Source organism: Poeciliopsis prolifica, unplaced genomic scaffold (genome assembly GCF_027474105.1).
Source record: "Poeciliopsis prolifica strain line A6 unplaced genomic scaffold, Auburn_PproV2 SCAFFOLD028, whole genome shotgun sequence".
NCBI lineage: Eukaryota > Metazoa > Chordata > Actinopteri > Cyprinodontiformes > Poeciliidae > Poeciliopsis > Poeciliopsis prolifica.
The window spans coordinates 6,704,949-6,718,483 of NW_026562403.1; the positions used below are offsets into that span (position 1 = coordinate 6,704,949).

Here is a 13,535-nt window from a genome sequence, read left to right on the forward strand (position 1 = left end):
GTGGAATCTCAAGGGTCATTAAAATCAGACTGTCTAAACTCACTGCACGTCAAACCTGAAATCAGATGGGCTGTATGGATTGAAAATCACACCAGGTGCTACTAATGTCAGCAAAAATTTGCACCTGCTCACCAAAACCTGAACAAAGGCTGGAAAGAATTTATCAAGCTTGGTTTTGGCTGTAACATTCAGATGGATGTCACTCCTCGCGCTGTTGTCTACCAGTTTGGTATGAACAATATTTAACAACGATATTGTCGTTATATATATCCTGTCTTATGTAAATGGTTCATGTTGGTGCTGGTAGTCTAACAGTATGGAGTGAGCAAAGCAAGTGTTATTTAAATGCCACGGCTTTCTATTTTGTCATTTTTGTGATTGGTGTATTAGGTTCAGCAAGCACCATGTTGTGTTTGGTGAACTTCACCCTAATATAATATTAATTACAAAAGCATTGCAAAGCTACCCTGGCTTGCCAGGATGTAAACCCATAAGTCATTTAAATCACATGATTCCTCAAAAATATTGACAGTAACTATTTTAACACATTTTACATTGGTTGAGAAGCAAAACCCCAAGAATATATTTGGGTTTGAAATAATAAAGTATAAATTTGTCCCTAATGCTTTTCTTTGAGATTAATTAATCAAAATGTGAAACTGATGTCATTAAGGAAATAAAGTACTTTTTTAACTTGTAGGGTTATTTCTAAAATGTCTCAAATCTCCCCCCAGTTGCTGTATTTTCTGCCATCCAACACACTTTGCAAATAAAGAGGGTGACACCATTTCCTGAAGCAGGAGGTGGAGTTATACTTATTAAAACATGGAGACACCCACACATTGGTTGATTAATCACTTGGAGAGCTCTTTAACCCACTCATCTGTAGACTTATAGGGATCCAGATGATATAGTTAATCAAGAGGATAATCCTCAGTGACGAACATGCATATTAACACTTCAATTACCCCCACACACACACACGCACGCAAACACACAGACTCAAATAAATATGCTGAACAGTAATTTTTCCATGATTTCATTGCAGAATCACGCTTTGTTGTAATTAGTTGATTTTGTGTTTTGTCATGTCCCTGCAGTGAAACTGCTGTTATGGAAAATTAATGTTAGAATTCGCCGCCACACTTTCCCATATCTCAGAGTTCTTATCAACTCCCACATGAGAGTCTTTGTAGTGTCTCCACAAAGCTTGTCATATTTTAGCATTTGGCTCATAGATACTCTTTGCTGTTTATCTTACTCCTTGCACTGTGGTCTACCCGTTTGGTTTTCTTTTGCAAGTTTTATTTTGTGTTTTTCTCAGTGACTATGTGTGACTATGATGTTCCTCCTCTGAGCAGCAGATATGTCACAAAGCTTTGCAGTTCAAAACGTTTTCTGTTTCTCAAACAAAAGGAAGCATACATACATCTCTGTATCTTGGTCTGCTTTTATCTCCCACTCCAGCTTAGGCTTTGTTCGACTGCCAAACAGAACAATATCTCAATAGATGTGAAATGCATTAAATCGTTATGTTTTCTCATTTTTCCAGATAACATTGAAACCCATGAGAACATTTACATATCTAGATTTTTTTTGCTCTTCACCACACATGATATATGGGAAATATTTTTTTCTATATGTGTTTTACTGAGAAATATACTTTTTTCCATCTTCAAGCTTAGACAGATTAAACCTCTGGTTATAGCAGAACGGAAATTTTTGAAAATGATGAAACTGCTTGTGCTGTGTTTCTAAAGACAAAGAGACAGGTGAAATGGGGCAAAAGTTAAAACAACAAATATCCTCTTTCCCTTTGGGTTGATTTGATCCAGTCAGCGACCGTCTGCCATTCACACACATACACACAAATGAACACGCCCACTCTGACATACACACTCCAACACCAGCTGTGGCTAATGATGCCCCGGTAATGGTAGGATTGTAACCACATGTGGTCCCTTTGTCTGAAGCCACCAGGGCACACATCAGTCTGACAGGCTTCAACCTTCATAAGTCATCAAAGATCGCAGCTATTTTCAGCGCATTATCACACAACAACTCACAATCACCATTAACCCGCATTACCACAGGGATCAGCTAGATTATCATATTATGAAGAAAAACATAAGAAATTCATGCTTAAATATGTATTTTTTTTCTTTTTAATCACCTTATTTCAGCATTTCAATAAAGCAGTAGATAAAAAATATTTAGATCACGATTTAGTTTATCTTTGGAAATAAACATTTTTAAAGAGGAATTTAATGTAGTTTCTAAGGTTGTGTTAATTAAATGGAGTCATTTTAAGCCTTTGGCCTTTGGTTACATATGTCTTGCCTGAGGAATGTTATTGTAACAGTTAATAATATGATGTCCTGAAGTCTCCCTCACTTAGGAACTGACCTCCACCGTCTAATAAAATACCTTTATCATTCAAGACACAGACATTTCCAACATTTTCCCCATTCAAGAAGAAAAAAACATTTTTACTGCCTTTTTTTGTATGTTTAGATTTGAAATTCTAATTCATATTCAAATTTGAAATTACTTTTTTGGTCCGAAAGGGAAATTAGATTTTGTCATAATTCATCAAATTTAGTTTCTTCAGTGTTATTGTAGATATTGATGGCTTTTAGTAGGAAAGACAAAACTGTGTTCGAAGAGAGTGAAGCCGATCAAAGTCCAATTCCTTGTTTTAGTGAATAAGCTGCATGATTTGAGGTGATTCTGATTTTTTAACTACTAAGGAATGCATTAATGAAAACTGAAAGGTTACGCCGCAGTTTCCTTTAGATTGACAGTTCTGGTCTGCAGTGGTTTAATGACAAGAGTTTTATGGATCAGAGAAAGAAGCAACTGGAATAACTGAGAAGGATAAGTCTCTGTCAAACCTGAACAGGCACTAAACGTGAAGAATTACACAGAATAAAATTTTTTCTGCATCTGAAATTTCCATTTCCTAATGTGAAAGGAGGAGGAAATTAAACGGTATGAATTGAATAGCACAGCTTGAATGTTTATGTTCCTACCATAAAGATTGGATGGGCTGAATTTACGAGCGTTTGGACCAGTAAATACAGCACTCAGGAAATGTGATTGGGCTCATAAATAGAACAGTTTACTGCTGTCTTACCCTTCATCCAAAGTACCTTGTGAAAGCATATGTTCAAAGCATTTTTTATCTCCACAATTTTAGATTTCAAATTAAAGAGTCCACTTGATACAAAAACAGATATTATTGTTACTTTTAGCTATAATAACTCAAATTCTCAGTAGAATTTGACTATTTTCAAGATTGAAAATTTGCATGGGAATTTTTTGTTGGCAAATTTAACGTAGAAAAAAAAATCACATAGGCTACAAAATTGCACAGGCTGAAAATTCAATGTTATAAATTAAATGTCTTAAAAAGTCTGATTCCAATGAGGCCATATTATTTTTATGATATTCCATATGGAATTGTGATTAAATAAATTGAGAAATTCACCCATCTCTATTATTTTCATATTTCAGCCTTGCTGACTATGTGGAAAGCTTAAGAGACACACTAAACAGCACATAAACTGTGTTCTCTATCAAAGTCAATGCATAGTCTAAGGACAGCATGGTAAAGAGCCATAGTGTCTAAATTAAAGCCAATGCATTCTAGCAAAATAAAGTGTTTTTTTTTTTTGTTTTGTTTTGTTTTTCTAAGCATAGAAGCAGGATTTTTGTGTTTGGTCAAGAATTAGCCAGATTTAGTAAGCAAGCTGTTTCTACAGCTGTGATGCGAGTTGGCAGACAGTCATTGCTGAAAGGAGATCTTGATGTATCTCATTGTGAGACCTCTGGAATCTGAGAAGTGAACTTTCCATCTCAGCTGGTGACTTTAAAGCAGAAAAATCTGCTAACGAAAGCAAAAGCTGCCATTATGTTGGCTTGGTTTGGTTGAGAGCCTGCAGGGCAATGAATGAATTTCTTAGAAAAATCCTGGAGCATGCTGGTAATCAAAATTCCCTCTCTGCCTTTTAAAAATTGATGATTAGGCTTTTTCAACAGAGTGGTTAGATTTGTGAGCTACCTCAACTTGAAAAGGTGGAAACAACAGCTGGAAGCAACATTTCACAATTTGGGATGGCATTAAAATTTGGAGAGCTCATTTGTATTGTGTTTGCTCACATGTTCCCAATAATTACTTTAATTCCAAAATGCATAGTGCTGCTTATTATTTGAGCTACAGATTTTACTTCAGCTGTTGTCTTTTTACCAAAAAGGCATATTCCCATTGGCATATGTATAAGTTTTCATGTCAACTCAATTTTACTTATTGTTTTTATTCATTCAAACCTTTGCACACGTTTTTGTTTTCTTTGTTTCCTAGGTGGAGTGGTTAAAGAATGAAGAAATAATCGACCCAGCAGAAGACAGAAACTTTTATATCACCATTGACCACAACTTAATCATTAAGCAGGCACGTCTGTCTGACACGGCCAACTATACTTGTGTTGCTAAGAACATTGTGGCCAAGAGACGAAGTACGACAGCCACCGTTATTGTTTATGGTGAGTTTGCAGGCTTGTTTGCATGGACCTTGTATTTGGACCACAGAAATGATTTTAAAGAATTGTTAGGACTATCTTAAGAATGCTAGAATGCGATTTTTATCTTTACTGACCTCTCTTTTCTTTTCTTGAACAGGATGTTTTATGCATCCTGTTCTATAGTGCATTTTTCTCTTTAGCCTCATGTTCTCATCAAACTTTAACTTTAACCTCACCCAATTAAGCACCATTTACCCCACTCATAATTACCCTCCTCCCCGGTCCCACATTTTTAATTAAAATAGTGGGTCTTTCCAAATGCAAGTTTTTTGCAAAGACTATCAGCTCTAAATGAATTGTGCTGCATATTCATTTACCCTGTAACACATGCAGAAAATAATGATACAATACTGTCAAGAATTTCACAGATTGGTCATGTGGTTGGTTTGTTTTCCAATGTTCTTCAGGTGATGCTTTTGCTCATGCCGGTCTTTTATAAGACAATAGGGGACATGTTGAGGTGACAAGAAACTAACATATACAGAAAAGAAAAAAACTAGTTATAAACACATGCACATACAGAATGTCTGTCTCAAATGTAAGACTGACTTTATTCTGGAGTGTTTCAATCAAAATAACTGAGCTTGTGTTCCTGTTCAATACAGACAGCAAGAGATGGAGAGGTTTGACACTGATGTATCCTTACAGAAATAGATTGTTCAATCTGTGGTCCAATCTTCTTGCCGCCATATAGGCTTTGCTGACAATGTTGACAAGGTGAAATAGAAAAAAAACACAGGAACATAAGGAGGGAAAAATTGAAACAGCTATAGATAAAAGACAAAAAGGTGAGGTCAGAAGTAAAAAGAAAATCAGAAATAGTGTGCAATAAGTGTCTCTCTCTTAATTAACCACAGTCAAAAGCTTCGCTTCTAATTGAACTATAGAATAGAAATGAGCACATTTTTATGAAACAGAGACAGTGCTGCTACGCTCCAGCCTCAACACACTCTGCCTCTTCACATAACAACCTTTTTTTCTGTTCTTTCTTTCTGGCTCTTTCTGTCTTAACCTGAATCAGGATTTTCTGAGTGTCTCATTTTTTTGTAGCTGATTTTTTTTTTCACTGTCCTTGGCACATCTTATTTAAAACACAATAGTGTTAATAGAAAATAATAAAAGTCTGAAAGAAAATATTGTTTGCAAGTCTTCACATATAAAATGGGCAAAACAGAGCATGTTTGTCAATAAATGAGTAGGTAAATGCTATTTGCCAGAAGGTCTGTGGGCTATGTCATACTTAGTGTTTTATTGGATTGTCCAAAATCTTGTTTTAGTGAATGTAAGCATAGGCTAAAACATGTGTGACAGTAGCAAAACTTACATTTAACTGAAGTCAACAGTTAAATTGATAAAAATTGATTAAAGATAACATTTCAGATGCCTGAGTTGAAATTTCCGAATTCCCATATCATAACAGTCAATCCTTTTCAAGATTTTGAAATATTTTAAACGTTTGCAATTACAATGAAACTATAAGGATCAGAATGTTGGATTGACTAAATATTATTATGTATTCTTGAATGAAGATGTGTTTTCTTTCTCTTGGACTCTCTTCGCTTGCTTTGTTTATCATAAGCTTCTACTTTTAAGAAAGAATAAGTTAGATTTGTTAAAAAATTAGAGTATTTTTTATATATTTCTTTACATTTTGCTTACAGTCGTGCAGACTTTTCTCATTATTTGTCCTGAGCAATGTTTTAGGTTTGTTGCTAGGTTTTTTTTTTTTTTTTTTTTTACCAGATTAGTTTTAGTTTTGGTAATTTACATAACCCTGTTAATAACCCATTCTTCCATAAGAAAGCCAAAGCACAATAATTTTGTAATTTTTTGTGTAACAATAATTGGTTCCCAAAAGAACCAATTATTTGAAAAGCACATTTTAGCAAAAAGGCAGTTCAATGTACTTTACATGACAAAAACATAACACAATAACCAATTATAAAACAAGCAACAATGTTTTATAATTACATTTTGTCCAATGTCATCAAAATGATCAAGAATAATCATTTTAATATCACTTTTAGCTAAAAATGGGTCTTTGAATTTTCACTTATTTATATGATTGTTCTATTTTGCTTCAGTAAACGGTGGCTGGTCAACATGGACAGAGTGGTCCCCTTGCAACAGTCGCTGTGGACGAGGCTTCCAGAAACGAACCAGAAGCTGCACTAACCCCGCTCCTCTTAATGGAGGACTGCCTTGTGATGGACAGGCTATACAGAAGCTACCCTGCACCACACTGTGCACTGGTAATTGTATTTTTTGTTAGATCAGATTCTGGGTTGTCCTATCGGGAAAATTGTACAGCATCCTCAGAGTTTATCTATTACACTTGCCATCTTTTCCACACTATTTTACTTATGACTGGCTTAAGTTCTTTCACCTTTGATTCATCAATAGTGGATGGAGTCTGGACAGACTGGAGTAAGTGGTCAGCCTGCGGGACAGAGTGCACTCAGTACAGGAGAAGAGAGTGCAACAACCCTGCACCTAAAAATGGTGGAAAGGATTGTGAGGGCCTGGTGCTCCAGTCTCAAAACTGTACCGATGGACTCTGTATGCAAAGTAAGTTGTCTGAAAATATAAACAAAAGAAACAAGATGCATGGTAAAAAAAAAAAAAAAAAAAAAAAAAAAAAAGAAAGATTCTCTTTAATTTGATTTAATTGTAATATCTGTGGCACTAAAACAAGATTTCACCATCAATTTTGCCTAAAGTAGACAGAGAATATTCACTGATTAGCTGTAACCAGTGACTGTATAGTTACCTTCAAAAACTAATCTGGTTTCTGGTTGCTCTTTCAAAAACTTACTGATTTATTTTACCAATTACTTGATTTTAAAAGTAATTAAGTCAGATTGCAAGTTACTTGATGATAGTTATCTTCAGCAGCTGCCAAGTACAGCCTCAGTCACACCAGCTTAAGAAATAACAACGAGAGTGAATCCATCATCATTTTCTTTACTACATCCCATCTGACCAGCTTCTTCAACATTCACCCATTTACTGGTTCTGCACTAAAGTCCAAATTTTGTTTTTAGGAACCTCCAGGTTTTTAGTCACAGTTTTATCCTTCACGCTAGCTGTTGGAACTTGCTCTGTCTGTTTGAATGTGCTGCAACTCTAAATGTAGTATTTCTTAGGAATATAAAGAGAATATTTTTAAGATATAAGGTCATTTATATTTTTTACCCTGTGCATAGTCTGGCAGTTCTACAACTTTTTTTTACATTTTTTAAAAGAATTAGATAAATACAACTGAATGCTATGATTTACAATTGGGAACTCAGGTGACCACACATGACAGTGTTTTCGGAAACTGACGGTCTGACGGGAAAGCCCCCATCACTTCCCCACTGTCTGACTGTGACATTTGCTGCTCTCCTCAGTGTCACACTAAGACTGCGGGAGGGTTAGTGACGTTCTGATCTTTCCTTTTTAAATATATTACTTGTAAATAACACCATATTCCAGTCTTTTTTTCTCTGCGCTAATTGTAGCCTGCTCATATGTTGAGACTTTATTTCTTGTATAATTCTCAAACGTCTTCTATCTTCTTTCCTCTTTCCTCTTTACCTGCACATGTGTCAGCTCACTTTTCTCCTGCAGTCACCAGCTTTTCCTTACTTTCTGTCTCATAAACATATTGTCAAAATGGATTTTCTTTCTCTTTCCTGTGACGTTTTACTTCTTGTTCTACCCTTCAGTTGTTGTTTGTTTTAGCCCCACTGTGTGCTTGCTTCTCCTTTGCTCACTGGAGGTGAGTCACCAAACAACAATGCAAGAGGGTTTCTAAATGACATTATTAAGTTTAATCTTCCCACTTTCTCATCCCTTACTCAAGTCAAAAACAGCAGTTTGGTATTAAAGTAATGACAAATAATGATGTGGAATTGTCATCCACAACTTAGTCACTTCCTACATCAGTAAATTTAAAAACCTGCATGGGAAATGTGTGCTGAGTCATAATGGGCACAATTTAACAGCAGCAGTTTTTTCCAAGGTGGAGGCAATTATTTTTGTTGACTTGTGGGAGCAGTGCCTGTTGCTGCATGTGCTCAAAGTAATTGGCAGACAAGCATATCAAGGGGATAGGCGAGGGATGTGTGGAAGTTTGAAATAGTGAGAAATAAAAAAATAGCATGAAAACAGAAATACTTCCTTTTTCAGAATATTCTACATTTAATGTCCATTATTATAATGTTTAAGTGTTTTTAAATCTAAATATGTAGCAAGTTTTTTAGCTTTTAGGGACTCAACAATAAGAAGACAATTTTCAATACATTTTATTTGTGTGTCTGTAAGTTTTCCAATTAACTGCACACAGTTTTTCTGCTCTTTCCATTTCGGCTCTCCTAAACAACAACATGACAGAAGAATCCAGTAAGACAAGGATACTCTTACAGAACTCAGGAACAGAAACATGAAGTGATGACATACGTGTTAGTGGTTGTGGATGAAATGGCAGCAGCTTGAGGTGAGAAGCTAGCTCAAGTACTTGGACAAGACAATGAGTGGACGCCGGTGATTCATGGTGATAAGGTGTGGGGTTCAGTTTGTGAGGCATCAGAAGAGGACCCTAGGGCTCAGAGCAAGGTGATACACTAGTGCTTTGACAGGAGGAGCAGGACTATAGGCAGTGGCCATGCCCTGTGGATAAAGAGTGGTGGGGATTTGGCGATGATGACCACTATGATGAGTGTGACACACGGTATTAGGCTGCTGAAACCACTGAAGCTGAGGCTTAGGCTCTGATGCTGTTGCCAAAAGGTTCAGCACAGCCACCGAAAGTCTAAGCAGAAACCAAAGTGCAGACCATGGATGTAGCTTTCAATTCCAGGTGAACCAGGTGGAGAAATAGCCATTCTTAAAGCCCAGAAAGGTGGTCATGGTTCAGTAAAATCTTGAGAATGACACATATTTTTCTTAGTCTTTATTGGAGAAATTGTGATATTATTAATCAAATATTCGTTAATCTCATATAATCCTTTTTAATATGCCTTTATTATTTGATCTCATTATAGAATTAAGAATGTTTCTTGTATTGTTGATTTACTCTGATTCCTTTCTTAGAAGGCCTCACTGACGAAAAAGCAGAGACAACAGTCTTACTGCAGGGGTTATCTCTTGGTGGAAGAGCTCTGCTTCGTTTGAGTTCCTGGATTGCTACAAAACTGTCACTGTGAAGATTCACTACATATTCTGTTTAACTTTGTGCCTGGAAGGAGATTATCTAGTGCAGAATAATTGTGTGTTAGTTAGTGAATGACATTTGACGCTTTAGCTGTGTGATGAGTTGTTTCCCTTCCCTTTAGAGCTACAGCGTCCTTGTGATTTGGGATCCTGAAATCAATAAAAAGAGAGGAACAGGCAAATGTGGTTTTAGAGCGGTAGGAGTTTGTAACTGAAAGCACATCTGTCTGTTCTCCTCGCGAGCAAGAAATAATCTAACTCTTTTGTCTTTCCTGTCTTTGTTAATATGTGTTTTATAGGTGTTTAACCCTAACAGTCTTGCACCAAAAATGCTGAAAAACAGGACACATTTTGACTTCTGTTTTCTGAGGAAAAACTTCTGGTTCTGAGTTTTCCCTCATGGGGGCTTCATGTGAGCTCCGACCTTCTGGTCTCCAGGCCCAACTTTGAGAACTTCCTGTTGGACTCACTGGTCCACAGTTGAGACTTCCTCCAACATCCACGTTGTTCCCTAGGTCTTCCCCTCCTAGGCTTACTCTATGCAGGTTCCTGCTTACTTACACTTGCCCTCCAAACAGGGAATTTTCCTAGTTTATATTCAAGAAAAGCTTTTTGTGAATTCTTCAGAACTGTTTTGATTTGCTATCTTACTTTCCACTCATGATCCACAACTGTCTGTTTTTGATTTTACTTGTGTTTGGATCATTTTGCTGTTTCCATTTAGTTTTCTCCTGTGCCCATTATTCTACTTCCCTTGGTACCTTGCCTAGATTTCTTCTCCAGCTGTACTGGATTCATTGATTGTACAAACCTGGCTTACATGCCACTCCATAATATTTAAACTCTGTGGTTTCTTTCACTCACTGCTGAATGTACTGTTGCTTTTGTCCTTATTCCCATTCTTATTTTCCTCATGTCTCTGTAAGTTTTCCAGCTATTAATTCCATTATTCGACATTCTATTATGTGTTTACCGGGATGACCCTACCTGCTACATTAAGGTTTTTTCCCATATGCAATGGAAACATGCCATGACATATATTTAAATAATTATGCAATACTATTCCTAAATAAATATTTGCTTTAGCACAGTATTGACATAATTTACTGCATATGCACCCTTGCCTACACTGAGCCTGCTGTATAGCGTATCACATCTCCAATCCATCCATTTCCTGCAAACGGTGATGTATGTGGTCACAGAATCTGGCATAAAACCCAAAGAGGTATAGATTTCGGCTCATTTCCCCTGATTGATTTCCTGCCTGTAAAATGACTGCACAGTTGTGGTTTTATGTCAGCACTAATGTTTCAACTGTTTCTTGTAGCAATAACAGGAATCCATGAAGCATGCTGTCTCAGTGTATGGACTGCACTGTCTGTGGCTATTAGAGGGACTTCCTGCACGCACAGCGTTTTTATAGTGTATTTACAGTATATTTGAAAGGCATAAGGTAAATCTTGTGACATAAATCCATTCAGTTTATGAAATATTGTTCTTTTGGATTGTAGCCTTTACAAAGACAGAAAAAAAACCTCCCAGTAGTGTGGCAATTCTTTCCCATTGGTGTTAAAAATACCCAGTTAAACTGTAAGTGTTAGTGGTTTGAATGAACTGATAAGGCATTGTCAATTTAGTGGGGGATTTAATGTTTTAGATAGTGTGCTCTATAATTGACTTTGTGCTCAGAAGCACTTCTCCCTCGTTTTCTTCTCTTTCCCCTCTCCTCTTGCACCTCCCCCTCAGGATTTGTGCGCTCTATCGTCTTTTGCTGCCTTCTTCCTCTAAAAGTTGTATGCTTGAACTCTGTGAGGTAGAAATCCATTTGCCCTCACTTTTGCCCTGCAAATCCTTTTATCTTTGTGTTGATGTGTTTATGTGAGAGATATCCCCGTGTGAGCTTGAATGCGTGCTTGCATGTGGGTGTGCGTGAGCGTGTGTGTTTGACTTCAAGATTTTCTTTACCAGTTGTTTTCTCTCTCATGTTTTAACTTGTTGACTTTTATCTGACACATTGATCACAATTCTTGGATGAGATGTACTCTGTGCTCCAGTAGGTCATCCTGGAGACCATGACATTTTTCACCCAAACTGTATTCCTGTCCATGAATATACATGCTGCACAACCGTTTCACCAGAACAAACCTAATCTCCAGCACAGCCTCTAAAACCACAGTAATCATTAGAGATGCTCACAGTTATGTAACTTTTGAATTTGGATGAAACAATACATTTTGTTTTCCTTTTCTCATGTGAAACTATCACCAGGTACTTCACAGCAACAAACAGTCCATCTCCATCCCTGAAAAGCTGTACTTATTCCAATTTTCCTCCCATTGTGGTCTTTTAGCAATGTTTTCTGCATGGCATGTCAGCAACTTTTTTCTACTTTTTTAAAATGCTTTGGTCTCATTTGGGCTTGTCTTTTTGTTTAAACCTCTCTTGTGTATGCTGTCATTTAATCATGTGTGCTTCATTTTACAAGAACTGTGTTTTCATTATTGGTTTTTGGATGCGCAGTTGTACTACAAAAATTACAGCAACAAATCTTCCTCCCGGCTTGTTGCTTGAATCACTAATCCAATTTTTTTATAGTCATGGCATTTTTTTTATTATGAGTCCTATCTTAGCCCTCTATGGCATTGTGTTGCCCTGTGGCAACAAACCACTATTTTGGCCCACACACCGCCCCTTTAAATTTTTTAAAGTAAAACATCACATTAAAAGTCTGATGATATGTCTATGATCAATGAAATTTGAGCTGGATGTGGCTTTGACCTTTGTCTTGGGGTGAAACAATCCTTTTTTGGACCGCAGCTGACTTGGACACACTGCTAGCAGAAGGTAAGATAAATTTCACTTTTTTACATGTTTAAATTTAAATAATTTTGTATAAATAATATCTGTGATGTGCATGAATAAGTGAAAAAAGCATATTTGATTGAGTAAAGACACCTTTTGTCTTCATTTATATACTAAAATGGTAGTTTTTTATTCGTTGCCTCAGGGCAACATTGTGCAGTTAGATCACTTTTGTGTTAACTTTAGCATGCTCATGGATGGAGATGTGTAGGGATGTGTAGTTATCAACATAATAATTTTTTTCCTGTACTATCTACTATTACTCACAGAATGCACAAAGATTTTATTGGCGTAAGGAACATGATCAAGCGGTTAGGCTCATTCCTTCTGACAGTGAGGACAGTGAGCTTGAGGAGAGTGACAGTGAGGAAGAGTGGACTCCAAAATCAGGTTTGAGGGAGAGTTAGGAGATCAGGGTTCAGTCAGTAGAGTAACATGCTGTATGTAATGAGCATGTATGTGCATTTGTACATCAGTGAGTAAAGAGAGGTATATATATATGACCTATAATAATTTTATGTTTACTGGTTTCTTTTGAAAACAGATGAGCTGCCTGATGACAATGAGTCTGTGGATGAAGAGGAAAATAAAGATGATGAAGTATCACAGGAAGCTGTTCCACGCTTACCCCGTTGGAGAACACCCCACAGTGCCAATATCACTGATTACCCAGAATGGCAGGCCAGTCTTCCAAAATCAGATCATATCAATTCCCCCTACAAATACTTCAAGGTGTTTTTTTTCTGAAGACATTCTGGAAGTAGTTGTAGAGCAGTCAAATTTATATGTCATTCAGTGTGACACCAACAAGCCCCTCAACCTCGCTAAAAAAGAACTGGAACAATTTATGGGTACAGCAGTATACATGTCATTGTTTGGATTACCAGCCACCCA

The 13,535-nt window shown here is 36.7% G+C and overlaps 1 protein-coding gene across 3 annotated transcripts in view; it reads left to right on the plus strand.

Moving 5' to 3' along the window:
* Positions 1 to 13,535, plus strand: part of LOC129372028 (netrin receptor UNC5C-like) — a 190,815-nt gene that overhangs the window by 143,017 nt on the left and 34,263 nt on the right. For all 3 annotated transcript variants that reach the window (XM_055049000.1, XM_055048998.1, XM_055048999.1), the window contains exons 5-7: positions 4,364 to 4,544; positions 6,668 to 6,835; positions 6,987 to 7,151. In XM_055049000.1, the coding sequence (XP_054904975.1) occupies positions 4,364 to 4,544; positions 6,668 to 6,835; positions 6,987 to 7,151 (514 nt within the window). The remainder of the gene's footprint in view (positions 1 to 4,363; positions 4,545 to 6,667; positions 6,836 to 6,986; positions 7,152 to 13,535) is intronic.